This window comes from Phlebotomus papatasi, chromosome 2 (genome assembly GCF_024763615.1).
Source record: "Phlebotomus papatasi isolate M1 chromosome 2, Ppap_2.1, whole genome shotgun sequence".
Taxonomy (NCBI): Eukaryota; Metazoa; Arthropoda; class Insecta; order Diptera; family Psychodidae; genus Phlebotomus; species Phlebotomus papatasi.
Genome location: NC_077223.1, coordinates 25,720,435 through 25,738,370, shown reverse-complemented (window position 1 = coordinate 25,738,370; position 17,936 = coordinate 25,720,435). Strand labels below are relative to the sequence as shown.

The following is a 17,936-nucleotide window of genomic DNA, read 5'->3' as shown; positions in this document are numbered from 1 at the left end:
AAAATGGCACTGCCTCATGAGTGTCGTATCAAGGTTAGCAGAATTCGGCTGAAAATACATATATTTTCAGCTGAATTGAAGAAATCGGTTAGCATTTAGTGCTCGCTGGGGTGTCTTGGCCTTTCCAAATTTTACTTTAACCCAATTTAAGGACGGTTAGAACACCAATATCCAAAAATATCCTACGGCCTTCTGAAGTCATGTGTTGTTCTAAGAAGCCAGAAAAGGTGCATCATTTGAAAAAGATTAATTTCAATGCTTTTGAAGTTTAAAGTTCAGTTTTTTTTTTAATTTATTTGTGATAACCAAATTATATTTTGCTCACTAGTAGAGTGCTTTTAAATGTATTAGGGCAATGCGAGTGATACACAGGATTAGTACATTTCCTGTGGAATTCTGCTGTAATGCAAATTTTAGAGTCAGTTTCAACAGAGCTGCCAAGCAATAAAGGTGCATCTGTTCAATATTCACTATTTTAATGCTTAATGCATAATTTCAAATAAGAAAATTTCAAGATGGAAATATTAAATAATATTTAAAATCTTTTTCAACATATTTGTAAATGTGTTATGCAGAAACACGAATATTGTTCGTGACGATCGTGGTACTTGATAAACTTTCAGAATATGAAATGTGATAGGTATGCTACAAGAGCACAACTAATTTGACCATGAGTATTACTTATTTATCTTATCGTCTGATATAATTATTACAATGAATAATGCTGCAGGTGTGATAATAAAACAAAGCCCGCTTAAACGTAACACGTTGGTCGTAAAATGTTAAACATCCCCAAGTCCCAGTTTGAATAGAAAGTGCAAAATTTCAACAACATTCGACTTAAAACTATTTAACTTATATCGTAGATGTGGGAAACCTTGCCCTCTGGGGATGATTTTGCCTCCTGCTGTTCGTAAGCTTTTCTTTAATTTTAGCACTTGATTTAAAGTACTACATTTAAATTTTTTTGATAATTCAAAAAAATCGAAATGTTTTCAATCGTTTTCCATTTAGTGTAAAGTGGTACAAGTTGGACCATGTTACAAGTTGGACAATATGGTATAAGTTGTACAGGGCTTTTTTCTTGATAAATTTAATACTTCATTTTTATTTGTATATTTTTAATGCTTTAGTTTTATAATTTGGTTCTTTGTGCTTAAAAAATTAGTAATGTATTTATCAAGAAAAAAGCTCTGTCCAACTTGTACCGGCGAATTGTCCAACTTGTAACACTATGTCCAACTTGTATCAATTTACCCTAAATTGAATTTGTTGTGATATTCTAATGAAGAAAAATATAAAAAGGTGAGATGGTTATGTAGGAGAAAGAGCGCTACCTTCGGACGATTTAAGCTTCGCACAATTAATTTTTTTCAATGTGTTATAAATGATTTTGACCCATTATAAAAATATATTTTAATATTTAGCTAGTCCAATGCCTCCAATTTTCAAAAAAGTGCTATGGGTGAAATCCATAAGGAACTTAGAGAAAAAAATGAATTATCCGAAACTTGAGTCTTACGAAGGTAGCGCACCTTCTCTTACAGAATGCCTTAAAAAGAAAGGGATGTGAATTTTGTTTTAATGAAATATTCTTGACCTAAAAAACGTTCCGAAACCGTTAAAAGAAAAGCAGTTAAATTATCGTGTAAGGTTTCATCCATTTCTCCTTAATTTATCTAAGATAAATTAGTCTATTTTGTAAAAATTTAGTTTATTACTGGGCAAATCAAAGGACAATGGGCAAAAGTAGTCTATGGTGAGACCACCAATGAGACCTATATCATTGAATAGGCCATGGAATAGGTAACAACTTTTGTTCCGGGACCAAAGTTCTAAACAATGGGGGAAAAGTTCTAGAGCAAAAAAAAACGGTTTTCGTAGAAGAAAAATAATCTCTTATACGAAATGTGCGCATTTATACTGTCTTTTTTAAGGAAATATATAAACTGCAACATAAAATGTATTAAATGACTGCATATTCTCGAAATAGATAAAAGAGCATACGTCTTTACAATGCATAACATGCGTAGGAGGACATTGAAACATAAGGGGACAAAGTCAAAACTTGATACCTTATATCATAGAGATAGTAAGCGAATTTAATCAATGAATACTCAATCGAAAGATCTCAAAAAATCCTATAAAATGGCGGTATAGATAAGTTTACAAGTCGACGACAACGGACGCTCCAGGTTATCAAAGTTTTCGATTAACAAGAAATGTGTTAAGTTTCGAAGCTATTCACCCGATTATAAAGATCTTATAATTTGTATGTCTCATACTTTTATAAAGAGAGATATGGCCTTATTGTATTCATCGATTTCAGTAGAATCATTACATATTTTGATTTATTTTTCTAACTGTGATTTATTTATTTATTTTCTTTTGAAATCGTAGTCAGATTTTATAAGGCTGAATAGCCTTCTATACACCTTGTTCAGCTTTCTAGCTTTTCTCAGAGAGGAGTTATAGTGGAAAAAGTTCTCATTTTGTATGGGGTCTGATGGAAGGAGTGGTAGGGGAAAACGTATGTATTCACGGTTAAAGAGCCTTTACCCTTGATCCTATGCCATGTTTCTGATTTCTCCTTCTTTTTACAGAGGAGGAGTTATAGTGGAAAAAGTCGCTATTTTGTATGGAGGCTACAAGAACGAGTGGCGAACGGAGGAGCTTATATACATGGTTAAAAAGCCTTTCGTAAACCTTGATCCCATGCCGAGTTTCAGCTTTCTACCTTTTCTAAGAAGGGAGTTATAGTGGAAAATGTCCACATTTTGTATGGGGGCTATTAAAAGGAGAGCTGGGGGGAGGGGGTGGTATCCATGGATAAATAGCTTAAGTCATACATGGACTCCATACTGAATTTCATGAAGATCCGTTTAGCTGATGTTGAGTAATTCAACGTCAAAATAGCATTTTTTCGAAAGGATAAAGGTGTTTTTACAAGGACTCCCGGTGAATATCGTCCTGAATCTCGGTAGTTTTTCATCCTACACCATTACCTATAAAATGCCCCTAGTCCCATCTGTGGTCGCCACATAGATCAACTCCCATACATTTTTGCCCAATGTCCTTTGATCGATTTGATTTTTCTGATCATATTTTGATTGCACTGAACAATTTAAATTCGTTTTTTTTGCCTTTAATGTGTTTCTTTTTTTTATATACTAAGGTAAGGCGCCCTATCTTCAGAGGACTCAAGCTTCATACAACTAATTTTTTCAATATATATTTTATAAATTTCACCCGTTTTAATATTTAATTTTAATAGCTAGAAAATGCTTCAAATTTCCTAAAAGGAGTCATTGGTCAAACCTATTACGAACACAGAAAAAAAATTGAGCTGTATGAATCTTGAGTCGTCCGAAGTTGGAGCGCCCTCCCATATAAATTATTCTTATATTTATTCGAAAAACATTGGGGTATCGAATTTTGGAAGATCAAAGTTTAATCACTTTGGAGGGCCTATTTTTCAACTGATTTCAACCGGTAAAGCGATATGTACCCAATAAGCATGTGAAAAGATAATACAGGGAGTTCCGCTTTCAAAGAAATACTCGGGACCGAAAAAAGACCGCGAATTCACTCCAGTGACACAGAAAAATTTCATACCCACAGGACAGGTCTTTGGAAACGCCGTGATGTATGCAAATTGGTGCTATATTTCGACCATGTTTATTAGCTGATTATTTTTCAAAATAGAGTCGCATTGAAGAACAAAAATTAACGGAAAAATTAATTAGATCAATTTTTCCATTTTAACTTCAGCTAATGTATGCAAAACATTTTCGGCGCCAATTTTTCAGCTTATTTTCAGCGCGCCAACCATTCATAAGAAATGTATTTCTAATTTACCTTGTGAAAAATATTTGCACACATTTAAGGGGAATTTCAAAAAATATTTTTTAAATGAGCTCCGAACAGTAGGCAATAATATGAGATTCTTTCAATCCGTTTTCACTTAAGCCGGAACTCCCTGTAAGGTAAAGTACCCTTTATTCGACCGGTTCCTCTATTCGACCGGTTCCTCTATTCGACCGGCAGATTTATTTATTCAATTTAATTATATTTGCTATAATATTTTGTGTATGATCTAACATTAATAGGTCAATTATTCTTTTAATAATACGAATCAGTGACAAATTCATAGAAATTGATGAAATTCACCATCAAATATTCAAAAATTGACCCACCGGTCGAATAGAGGAACCCGGTCGAGTAAGGGTACTTTACCTTACACGGATAGCTCTTTCTTGTGAGTTCGAGTACTTCGCTGGAACGTTCTGCCATCTCTTTTTTTTATCAAAAAATATTGCATAGTTCCATTTTGAGTAGAAGTTCATTTTTTACTCCCTATCATATTTTCGTAAACATGGAAATCCAATTTTCAGTGTAAAAATTGATGTTTTAATTAAAAGTCCCCCAAGGACGGTTATTTTTTGTTTGTAGATAAATATCATCTTGCTAAGTGGGATGGGATGTAGCGAAAGGAAATGAAATTTGGGTGATTATTGATGGGATTTAATATTTCACAAGCATTTGCCGATGGTGGAAAATGGCTCTGGGGAAATTTCAAGAATGTCTGAGTCGTTGAATATCAAGAGTGTGTAGGAACTGTGGGGATTTGGGAGCCACTTGAGGCATATGTGACAAGAAGGTGTGCTCAGGGCACGATAACATTCTTCTGGTTGACTTTCTTCAGTGGCGCTACACAAAGATAATTCAAGGGTGGGTGGTATGCTATCTTGTAGAGCACCTTCAGTACAGATGACTGATGATGGACTGAGTTGGGAAACGATCTTCTGAGGTGGAAGCAATTCCTCTATCTTGTGCTCTTCCAAGCAATAAATCAGGGAGATGGGAAGCCTCATTCACTAATGCGGCCTCAATGTCTCAAATTAGAATTTTTCCTGCCCACACACAAAATGAAACTTTTAGCCAACCCTTGTCCAGAAATTTTCATTTCTCTCTCTAAATAAATGGGACACTTCTGGCAAATAAAAAGCCACTGAAACGACCAAATGTAATTGTGTTGAATTATTTTTTTCACGCTCGAAAGAACTTTACTGTTCCACCGTTCTTTCTTTCATTTATCTACGTAACACTGTTAGGAATTGGTTTAAGTTTAACTTTTTCGTTCATGAGAAGACAACTAAACACTTAACGACACGTAAAGAATTAATTATACGTTATGTTTTCTCAAAATGTTTTTACTTTTCAAATATGTATCTAATATCTAACAAAATAATATTGACTTTGCTTCAATATTCCTAAAGTCTAATCCATTTAAGTCCCTTTATTAAACTAATTCTTCTTCGGAAAAGGATCAAGAAATACCACAGCTGTTCTGAATTCTATCTGTGCAAAAAAAAGCTCCTTAAATGATGGAATCTACACAGAATTTGATTTTTCCAGCTGCTGAGCACACGAAATATACCACTTTGAGGAAATTTACTGAATTGCCCAACTGAAAGGTGAAGGATTCAATTTGTGTCTCATCTACCAAAAGCACCTCATTTTCCACCCTTAAGCTTTTTTTCACGACAAGCATCTCATTTAGACAAACTTTCTCACTAATAGAAAAGGGGCTTTTTAATCCATTTGTCGTATTTCCTGCTTGTCATAAAAAGGTGAAAGTTAATGAGCTTGCAAAAAGTCTTCTTCGTATTCTTTAAACTGTTATAGCTCGCACTTGAAGATAAGGCAACAACAATGGCTCCATTTCATATCTATATTCACTTAGAAAACTTCCAGGCTTGCTTCCAGACATTGTTTTATTTTTAACATTGAGATTTATAAACATTCTAAGTTTTATAAAATATAGGGTGAAAGGAACACCCATTGACATTTTAAGAACTCGTGTCAGGACTTATTGACACGCTACTTTGTACCATTTGGAATACGAAATTCGAACACTCATCCTTATCGAAAAACGCAGATTAAAATGCATTAAATAAATTTCAACATTTTGATAAAAGTGTCAATAGGCGTTCCTTGTCGAAGAGGTGTTTCTTCGACCCTATTTCGTTGCAAATTTTTAAAGATAATGAAGTAAAATATAATTGAAGCTATTTTTCAGATTCTAGAAAAAAATATGGTTAAGAGTGTTAAAAAAAATGAGAGCAAATGTAGCTCATGTCAATTATTAGAAAATTGAGTAAAAATCGTATGTAAAAACGAGTTTTTGATTATCTCAAAAATACCTCTGCCAATTTGTAGTAATTTTTGGATACGTTTCATCAATTATCTTGGTAATCGAAAATTAACTCATTCTTTCAATGACCATTTATACTAAATTTATTATAAAATCTCTGAAGAATATATTTCTTACATTATTGGTATAGGCTGAGGTTTATTTTAAAGATCTTCAGACTAATTTTATCTGATTTTAATTTACTTGTGTTTGAAAAAATCTTGAAATAATAAAGTGCTCCAGAAGAAAGTGACTTTGACTTCCGCTGCAAAATTTGTTGTTCGTAAGCCCCTGTTGTTCGTTCTGCCATATCCTTCTCTAAGAAGACCATCCTTAAGTGCTAGAATTAGAGAAAAGCTTAAGAATATTAGCAGATCTTACGGCGTTATCACACTTGCACATTAAAATTTTAATGTGATTCACATTAATTGTCGCTTGTGAGCGTCCAAGTATGTTATTTGTATATTTGAGTCACTTAATATTTCGGGTTTTCTATTTATTGATAAAGAACTGGACTTGGCCTGTAAAAATAAGTTTAAATTTACCTAAAGCATAAATATTTTTCACATTAACAAATTAAAGAGAAAATCGCATTAATTTTTCGCATTAATGCTATAAATCAATTTATATCAAATTTTGCGGGCTAAGTATACCTTTTTATCAACAAATAGATCAAATTTTGAATATAAAATGATTCAAACACACAAATTTCACATTTGGACTCTCTCCAGCGACAATTAAAGTGAATCATATTAAAATTTTAATGTGCAAGTGTGATAACACAGTTACATAAGTTTAATATGAGGATTTTTTTTCATATCCGTAAATGAATTAATCGCCTTGCCCAATTTTAAGATAAGCAAAAAAAAACATTTTTAAAAGGGTTATAGGGTGTGGACAGTGGTTTAGGTAGTTTAATTAATATAATTTAGGTAATATTGACTTGTGGAGGGGGGTCATAGTTGACCGAAAATTGATATCCTCTACCGTATAGAGTACAGAATCGAATACACAATCGAATTTTCATACATTCCGAGTTGCAAACACCCCGAATCGCACGCATTTCGAGGTCACCTGTAAAGAATCTCGGCTACCATAAGCTTATCTGGGCTTATCACTGGTCATTTCCTATTTTAAACAGTCTGAGTAAGGAAGGCCAACAAAAGAAAAAAAAGTTCATTGAAATCCGTGAATAAACATAAGAGATAGGGTCCGGTCCATATAGATATAGGAAAGGGTTGGGGTAGAGACTGATAGAACCCATCGTTAGAAAGATCTCGATCTCAGATACAACATACTAAAATTTCATTGAAATTGCTTCATAAACACCGAAAACATGGTCTGGTCAAGGCATTTTCGATTGTAGCTCGGATCAGGAAACATCGAGGGAGGAGTGCGACCCACCGTTGGAAAGGTCTCGACCTCAGCTACAACATAGTAAAATTTGAAGAAAAATCATCGTCTAGTTTTTGAAATATTTTGAAATTGAATTTTCGAAAATCGAATTTTCTATTAATCGGATCTTGGATTTAATCGGATGAAATTGGGGTGTCATAAAGGTTGTAGTACTCTATGAGAGCTTTCCTTATGGCTCGGGCCAGGAGGGTCGGTGTACCTTGAATTTTGTACTGATCGAAAGCTCTCAGGCCCGGCTATAATATACTAAAACTTGAGCCTGATCGATTAAGAAAACAAAATTTGGTGATACTCCAAAATGGCGGAAGGGGGTGAGCGGGTGGATCTGACATCACCTGTTTCTAGCCACCCTTCGACATTTAACCTTTCCCGAAAACCGCTTGTCGATATCTCTCTCCGTTTTCTCTCCAGAAGCGGTTATACGACGGACGGACGAGACGGACCGTCCACGAAAATCGAAAAATCGATTTTTAGCGCATATGATATTCGTGATCTATGAGTGTAAAAACGTGTAAATCCAAAATTTAGGCCCGATCTGACGAGGTCGGATTTCACCTAGGACCATAAAAGGTGAGATTGTAAAGAATATCAGCTAAAAATAATTTGAGAAGTCGTTACCCTAGAACCTGTAGAAGTTGTAACAACGCTGGGGAAACGGTCCTACATTACGTGTGTGACTGTCCTAGTCTTTACAACACCAGACGAGCGCTACTTGCAAAAGTGGTGCTGGATTGGAATGATCTACCAAAATTAAAGCCGACTTGTCTAATGGCATTTTTCCGAAGGACTGGCTGGCTCATACGAAAAAAGGGATGCATAAGAGGTCCAAACGGAAGCCTGATACAGCGGGCAAGTCAACGAGTACATGATGCACGAGAAGGGTGGAGCGGCTGAAGCAGAGGCTGGGGCCGGAAGAGGAGCTGGAAGTACATAGATGGACGCCACTTACTGCCCCCAAAACGAATCTATCTACCTATATATTCCTATAAGCCCTATAAGCTGCAGAACTGCAAGCTTTTTGCAATAAAATCACAAATGGTTTAAAATTAATGAGTAATGTAATGGGAAAATTTTATGTTGCCTGATTGTGAAACAATAGCAGAATAGGTCTGTAAAAAAATCCTTGCTCATTTCTATTTTTATGTATAACGTGTAAAGGTTCCAGGAATATTAAAAATCGTAGTAATTAAAACTGATTTTGATTATTCTTTTAAACAGAGGTTGATATGGACTGATATATTCCAGAAGGAAAATTGAACAACTTTTTCATAAAATTATCCTGCACTGAAGAACTTTCAGACATTATGCCATTTAGATGTAGTCTGGCTATTTACACTCATAGTAGTGGATTTTAAGTGTATTGTAGTCCGTTTCTGTTATTTATTGATTATTTATTTATTTTTTAAGTTATTGACAGTTTGATCCTTTTTGGTTTTTTTATTGGACAGGATTTCGGTCAAAATATGCCTATGGCCTAAGACCTGAGCAAAGGGATTTAAGGGGGGACCAAAAAAAAGGCCATTTAGATTATATACCTTATCGTAGACCAATGAAATTTAAGATAGCGTTACATTTTTTTAAATTAATTTTTATCCCAAATGTTACATACAAAACAGTATGTACTGTAGCGAATTAAGGTTTTTTTTTCATGGAATATTTTCTCAATTCAATTTTAAATCCTCTATGCTTGAATCTATGCCATTGTCCCCTACACTTTTCAGGATATTGATGAAATTTTGATTCGACATTTTTGCAAAGAGAGAACAATAAAGACCACTCCCTCAGCATCGGATCTGATTAGAATGCTCTTCTTTATTGAATTATTTTCCAATGTGCGCATATTGTGCAAAAATTACAATCAATTATTGATTTTTTATATTCCAAAATTTATTCAGTTCAGTAGTTATTATCACGTCGAACATCAGTCTTTCTTTTTTTTTATTTATTATAATAATAATGACAATATCTTTGTGATTCATATCCCTGTGTACATAGATTACTACAATAATGGGACTGTATACATTAATTAATGAATTATTAATTCATTTTTTGGTTTTCAAAATATCCTAAAAACTCTTTACCAAAAAAAAGTGTAAAATTTAATTACGATGTGAATTAAAACATACGAAGATGTGAAACATGATTTTCCTCTTTTATTCCACATTTCTCATTTTTCCAGTCAAAAACATAGTTTTGAGAAGCAACGTATATAATGATTATTAGAAAAAGAACTTTTTCCAGAGCTACTCAAGCTTTTTGAATATTCCGAGTGCTCAGAGCTTAATTGTTTTGATATGAGAAAAAATTAGCTAATTAGCCGGGGATTTTCTTGTTTGCGTCTAGATGGGAAAATCTGTTGGGTCTGGAAAATGAGATTAATGGATGGAATAACATAGCAAATTTAATAATTCTCGACAATATTCACAAGAGCCATTTATTCATGAGACAAGAACATTTTTCTAAAAAAAATGAAAATACTGAAAGCCTGGAGCAATTTCTCATAATGTTATATATAATATAATAACTATATCGATCCCTCAGAATGTAAACCGAACAACTCGCGAATGGCCAACTTTTCAGGAGAGCGATTTAAAGCTGAGATTTTACGCTGATCATAGGATTATTAAGATTTGGAACCCATATAACTTTGGGAATAATTAACTTTTCGGTATAATATTCACCGGAAAGGTAAAGGGTGTCAAGGAGTACACGAAAAGCAAAAAACAACGAATTTCGCAAAAAATCGAGTTGTTCGGATTATATTCTGAGGGATCGATATGCTTTCCATGAGAAAATGGTCAATCCCTTTATCACAGAATTCGAAGAATTCTTAGCAATTAAGGAAACATTCTGAAACTCCACATAAATTTAATTTCAAAGCTTCAAATTGATTTTATTACTCTCAGTCTTCCATGTACTAAACGATTTATCTCGAAAATAATAAATATCTAAGGTAAATGAATATATCAGACTAAGTTTCCATTATAAATTTCTCTATTTGAAGAATTGGGCAGTTCAATACAAAGCCCAACAGAAGTGCCACATATTAAATGAAATACTCCTTATCTTAATTTCCATTTTTTTGTACGATTTTAAATTACATTTGACAAATTTTTATTTTTTGAATGGACGGACACAGTTTTAATAAGAATCTAACCCCGGACCATTACGTCATAAGAACTATTTTTCTAACTTTTTATTTCTTAAAAGTTTTTTTTTTGTATTTGCATTTTAACTATAAGCATTTTGTCGAACCAAATCCTTTTACGTTTTTGCAAAATTCAGGATAAAGCCACCTCGAAGGTCGCCTTGCCAGACAAATTTGTATGAGGGTGAAATTTATGGGATTCCCTGTGGATTTTCTATGGCACATTCAATTGATGCTGGTCAGCACAAAATACATTCCCAGGCCTCTCCATAATTGACGCCCTCTGTCACCCACACAATCGTCCAAGGATGGTGGTGGTGTATTTGTTCTGGACAAAAGTACCTCCAATTCTATCTGACTCCATCTCCAAACCCTCTTAAATTCCTTTGCTGAGCTTTCATAGAGAAAGGCTGCTTTTTAGTGCGCTAAATCAATATTTGGTGCCTCTCTTGGAAAGGAAAAAAATTTATTGCGAAACACGGAATCTATTTCCTACTCGAGAAAGTCTGGCCAAGGATATATTCAACTTTCACCTTTAAGATTCTCAAAGTATTCTCATATTCATGATAATTTATTTTGCTGGTAATCCAGCTATTTTCACCTTCAAATTCAAAATCAAAAAGATTTAAATTTTATTTAAAGAGTAAAGTTAGTCATTGATGAAATTTTTAGATATGATTTTAAGTAAATTAATTGAGTTTGATTCAATTAAATTTTTCACGACACTGAGAATAAGAAGTTCTTAAGTTCGTTTACTAATAGTTTATTACACTCAGAAAAATAATCGAGTAAAACTTACTCAAATCTATGTTCAATTAACTCTTTTTCGTTGTGATTTTCGAACAACTATAGTTTAGAGTTGAATTTACTTCTATTTAGATGTAATATTCGGAAGAGTTTGTTTTAACTTTTTTTTCCTAAAATTTACATGACAAAACAGTGTAATTAACTCTTTCAGACTCAAAATAACTCGTTTAAAGAGTTAAAATAACTCGTTTCAAGAGTAAAAAAAAAGCATTTTTAGAGTTAAAATAACTTTTTCAAATCCCATAATGAATATGTTTTACAATTTTATGTTTCTTTTTTATTTTATCATTTTCTTTATTAATATTTTCTTGACCTCAAGTTCCCTATGTTCCGAGCGAAATATCATGTACGCACATATCTTCATGAAACACTGTTAGGCAAATTTCTAGTTGATGTTCCCTATGAACTTTGTCACACGAAAATCTTATTGACTGAAGTATATCCTTAAAACGAAAACACTTAAGCACATACTTCACTCGAGATGAAATTTTACATCTAAAAAGAGAAATAATTACATCGATATCCGACGAATTAATTCAACTCGCACGAAGTGTTGTTTCAACTCTATTTACTAAAATTTACTACGAAAAGGAGTAACAATTACATTGATATTCGTAGAGTTAATTCAACTCTGCCATAGAGTTGTTTTAACTTTTTATGTTTTTTCTTAGTTTAGAAATGTAATTACGTGAAATGCTTTATGCGCTTTATGTTTTATTTTCAGCTATTTTTAATCGAACTTTATGTAATATTTAAACAATAATAGACCACATCCTGTCATTGATTCTACGCCATTAAATATTATATTGTGGTTCCATAATAATCTTTGTAAATTTTAAAATATATATATTTTGGGACTAAACAATTACGGGGAATATAAAAAGACATAAAACTAATTTTTATTAACAATTAAATATGTCATGTGTACTAATTTATTACTGATTTGAACCGATTGATTAAAATCAAACGATTATGTGGTTATAAATATTAGACTTACTTAAGCTAAGAATCTTTATAATTTGGTCTTGCATATACTCTGCTGGCAATAATCATAGCTCCACTTTTTCATACTGACAAAACTTCGAAAAAAAATTTTTTTTTAGAAAAAAATAAAAAAAAAATCATTTGAAGGTATTTTCAAACCGATATGAAAAACTGCCATTTGAATTTCATACCGTTAGAACTGTGAGTACTGTGATAGAACCTTTATCAAAATGGTGATTTTCGGGTGGAAATAATTATAGCTCCACTCCAGAAATTTGGCTCCAGGGTATTTATTTTCAATCAGTGAAGGTAAATATCTTTTAGTAATTTAATTAGTAACTTTATTAACCTAATTAGTATAATTTTTATAAAGTTTTTCATGAATTTTGCTGAAATCTTGTGAGAAAAATGTGTAATGAACAAAAATAAGGGATTAGGTAAGGTCTTTAAAGGGATGAAAATTGACAACCAAAAAATTTCCATAAAAATGAAAAGATCCTATCACCTTTCATCCGAATTTGGCCATATAGCCGATATATATGCATTTTAAACCACTCCCAGGGCTAAAAATCTTGTTTTGTTAGAGGCAAAAGTGTGCAAATTTCCGTGTTACGGTCGAAAAAAACAAGTTTTCTACCGAAATTTGATGTAAAACAATGCTGACTGCTTAGTCTCATCACGTCTTGTTGATTTTGATGCAAAACAGAATCCCAAGTGACTAAGGGGGTCTTGAGAATATTGGAACAAAAAATTATCAAAAAGAAGCTTTTTGCAGTTTGATGAACAGAAGGTGTTTTACCCGTTTTACCTAATTTAAGTGGTACAAAATTATAAATTAAATTATTGTCTGAAGTCGAAAGTACCACGTGATATTTGATTGAAATTTAATTATAAACTGTTAAAAAGTTTATCGTACAATAGCTTCGGTAAGAGAAGGTGTTCAGGCTTCGCGCACACTCCCTGCTTCAAACATTTCTTCTTTTTCCCATATTCCTTTAAAGAAATTCATTTATCTATGGCATTTCAATAGCTAGTCTTAAGTTAAACATTTCTTGAAAAAAATAAATCAAATTCGTTAAAGAAATATGGGAAAAATATGAAGTGTTCGAAGTTCGAAGGCCGAGTGTGTCCTGATCCTGAAAGCCTTCACCTAGGGGAGACTGGGGCACATGTAAACATTCTCGAGAGATGCGAATTTGAGGTGATTTTCCAAGGACACCGTAATTTTTTGGAAAATCTTTCTTAGCTAATGTTTTACCCTTGGGTATAGGCAATACATCGAAGGTAATGCGGATGCTGGAAAACAATTGAGTTTTCCATAAAAATAAAATTTGTGTCACCGTGCATTTTTTCTCTTTTCACAAAATACCTGGGGTAGAAGTAAACACTTTCTAGGAAGGATGTAAACACCCTTTTTTCCACCCTTGAGATTAACTTTGCAACACTTTCGATTATTTTAATTACTTAAGAGATATATGAAGACTGCATATTTTTCAAAAAATCACGACACTTTTTACAAAGAATAATTAAAATAGCAAAAAAAAGTAAAAGCATGCATATCAAAGACATTTTTCAATGGAGTTTCCCCATATTTTGACATCATGTGACTTTTTATTGAACACAGCACCACCAATTTTTTTTCGTAATCTATGAATTATAGATATTTCGCATGAAGGTCAATTTCTCGTTTTTTTACCTATTCATTTTGTGAAATTGAAATTGCCTGTTTACATCTACCCCAAATGCTGTTTTCTGACCAATTATTAATTCTTTTGAAATAATGTGAATCTCAATTTCTCTAGTAAATGCATAAATATAATCCTAAAAGATGTAGGAAAGAACTGGTATTGCTACATTTCGATTATTTTACACAGTTTTTAATTTCCAGGTGGAAATCCAAATGACCAAAATAATCGAAATATCAACATTTTCGGGAAAAATGATTTTTATTTTTAAAGTATTAGGATTTTATTGACCAATTCATCTGTGGACATACATCCCCATGGTATCTATGAATGCTTATGGATTTTATCCTCTGGAGTCTTAAAATTAATGGAAAAAATCACAGTGTTTACAACTACCCCAGTTTACTACTGCCCCAGTTCCCCCTACATCTCAACCAAAAGTTATGAACCTCTTTCTCTTCTGTTGAATTCTTGTGTTTAAACTTTAAATTTCAATATAGACAAAACAGTGCTTTTGCTTTTAATCTCTTATAAAGGGTTAATAAAATATATAACTTAAAAATGTAATTTCAGTGTTTTATGAGAATTTTATGGGGAATGAGAAATGAACATATTTTTTTTTAGCTTTTTACTGTTCACAAGGGGAAAGGCGCGCTACCTTCGGATGACTCAAGCTTCGGACAATTCAATTTTTTCTCTATGTTCCTTATGGATTTCACCCACAACTCTTTCCTAAAATTTGAGGCATTGGGCTAGTTGTTTAAATATAATATTATAATGGCCCAAATTCATTCATGGCCCCTACAGTGTTAGAAAAAGATATTCATGTGTCATTGAAATAGATTTTACTTAGACACATAATTTTTTTCTCATGCAGGTGTCCACTTTGGTACAGCACAGATCAGAACGATCGCCCTCGGTTAACTCGGAGAGGACTCTCAGGGCAATTGGTAGAGTGGGCCAAGCTGTCAATCTGGCCGTCGAGAGATTCGTGACCGTGGGTGAGACAATTGCAGACGACAATCCGGAAATCAAGCAAGACATGTACGACGCATGCAAAGAAGCTCGCGCTGCAGGTGACTAAAAGCTCCCCATATCCAATTAATTTCATTGCGTGACCCACACACATTTCCCATTACAATTTTCCCATCCACAACTCAGCACCTAATCTCCCTCCAAAATCCACAAAAGCAAAAGAAGTTTCGAAGGGAGAATATACAATGAAGCAATTCAGTATGTAAAGCGTTTGACGCCTCCCCAACCCCCTCAAAAAAAAGCCCGAAAAAGTGATGCAAAAATACGCGGAAATTTCGTGTAAAAAGCAAAATGAATGTCTGCACGAATTGTGGTTTGTATCGCAAATACTACACGCCTTTTTTATTACTGGAGAGACATGAAAAAAAATATGAGGCAATTTGTGCAGAGATAATGAAAATATGAGACAAATAGCTGCACAGATAGTAAATTAGAAAAAAACAACTTAAAAATTTCTGTTAAATCAATATTTATGGACTTTTCCTCAGTTTTCTATGTCATTTTTTTAGTTCTCAATTGTTTTTCGTGATTGCCAATAAAGCAAAAGAGAAAAGAGCCAAATCTATTGTATAAGAATTTTCATGAGCTTTCAAATACAATTTTAATAGATAATCGTGGCATTATTTCAACAATTTTCAAGGTTTAGATTTATGGTCTCTGCACACTAGAGAAATTTATGTCCATATTGAAACAAATTCCATACGCTTGTGTAGGAAAAACTGTTCAATATGGATATAAATTTCTTTAGTGTGTAGAGGCCATTAGAGATACGTTGGATGGATACTCTGCGAATTTTTAAATAAATATTACAATAAGCTTAGTGATAAACTGTTTATAACAAAGCTGGAAAGCAGATTTTATGGATAAAGTGGTGGCACAGCGTCCCAGACTGCTAAGTGCTCGAACTCGTAACTTAGACACTATACCCCAAAAGTACTGCGCCTCATTTATCATTTACCGGTTCTCAACCGATTTACCTCGAAAGATCCCCCTCAAGCGCCTGGCAAATTGGCCTTTTTATATGGAGCTATTTGAAGCCAATTCCTAAATTGATCTCGGGTTCATCTCACAGTGCACCGCGGAAAAAAAATATTTAAACAAAAATTTAGTATATTTATCCCTCCATACGGAAAGGTATCTTATAATAAGGAAAAACTTCTCACTTTTTAAATATTTAGCATAACGGTAGCGAGTGCAAAAAAATTCCCATATTAAATTTAAATCGAAGTACAAAAGAAAGTGGCTTCAAATTTCAGGCAACTTGCCAGGAGGTTGATCCCCCTATATAGTTACAGGAATAATAAAATTGATTTTTGGACCAAAAGTATTTATCGGTCCATAACAAATACATTACCGGTTCTCAACTGGTTTAAACCGATTTATAAATCAGTCAAAACATTGCCCAAAAGACCTTAGGAGTAATACAATTGAATTTGTGATAAAAATTAGATATCGATTAGGAACCGGTTTTTATCGATTCAAAATTGATTGGGATTGGTTTAGGATTGTCAAGCATTCCAAGACCTTTCCAATGAACTCAAACCAGGATACCATTTGGTTGAGAGATACGCTCTCTAGATCTAGAGCCTTAACTGCCAATTTCCTAAACTGTCCACGAATTGAAATGATATTTTTCCTATATTTTTCAAATCTTATACTATGCTTTTTTGTAAATTAAAGAAAATTACAAAGATGACTTAAAAAAAACTTTAGTATCTTTAAGCTGCATAATCGTCACTAATTACTCCGTTTAGTAATAACCTTTCGAAGAGACAAAGCCACTCCAAAGCCAAGTCAAACCCATTCGAAAATCTACCGGAAGCCTAAAGTGCAAGTTCATTATACCCGCTAAATTAACGCTGATTTTTCTGCCATTTCGAATTTCGATATTATTGACATTTCAATCGTCAACTATGTCAACAACAGTGTGCAAACGTTTGCTACAAAAAGTGAATTTTTGTGTAGTTTTGTGAAGTGTCAGGATGGAAGGACGCTTTAATTGCAATTTTATTAAGATAAATGTCTTTTTTATTAACTTGCTCATTTTTATGTAAATTGTCGGTTTTAAATGTTCGAACTTCCACTGGGTTTTTAGGTAAGCTCTCTCAGATTCTACCTTCGAATCGATAAAGGAAAAACCTGAACCGGAAGGAGCTCTCACATGGGAAAGGTTATTACTGAACGAGAGGAATGTGGGTTGTTTTAGACCGAATGCCTTAAAATTCTTAACAATAATAGACGATTTAGTGCAATCCTGAATTTTGCTTAACTAGACATTAAGTAAATAAACCAAAAAAATTCACAAAAAGAATAAAAAAAAAGGAAAAATGCATAAAAAAAATGACGTAAACCAAAATAGAGCAATCTGATTGTCTGAGACTTATATGGACTTTAGAGACCTAAGGCTTGGCCATATATGGCTTAAACTTCTCTTATTTCTTATCAATCAAGATTATTTAGAAAAATATGACTTAGGATGCTTAGTATTGAATATTATTATGTATAAATGATCTGAAATTCTGAAAAATCAATAAAATTGGTTAATATTTTGAAATTTGAGATTTTCGAGAATTAGGCTTAACCTCAAGTCTGAAGCCGGCATTATGATGCTATTTCAATGAAAAAATGAGCATGTTTTTTAGCACATTACTGTTCTCAAGTACTA

General features: G+C 33.2%; 1 protein-coding gene across 2 annotated transcripts in view; it reads left to right on the top strand.

Annotated features, from left to right (window-relative positions):
- LOC129803197 (alpha-catulin) overlaps positions 1–17,936 on the top strand; it is a 119,309-nt gene that overhangs the window by 49,746 nt on the left and 51,627 nt on the right. For both annotated transcript variants that reach the window (XM_055849604.1, XM_055849605.1), the window contains exon 2: positions 15,114–15,312. In XM_055849604.1, the coding sequence (XP_055705579.1) occupies positions 15,114–15,312 (199 nt within the window). The remainder of the gene's footprint in view (positions 1–15,113; positions 15,313–17,936) is intronic.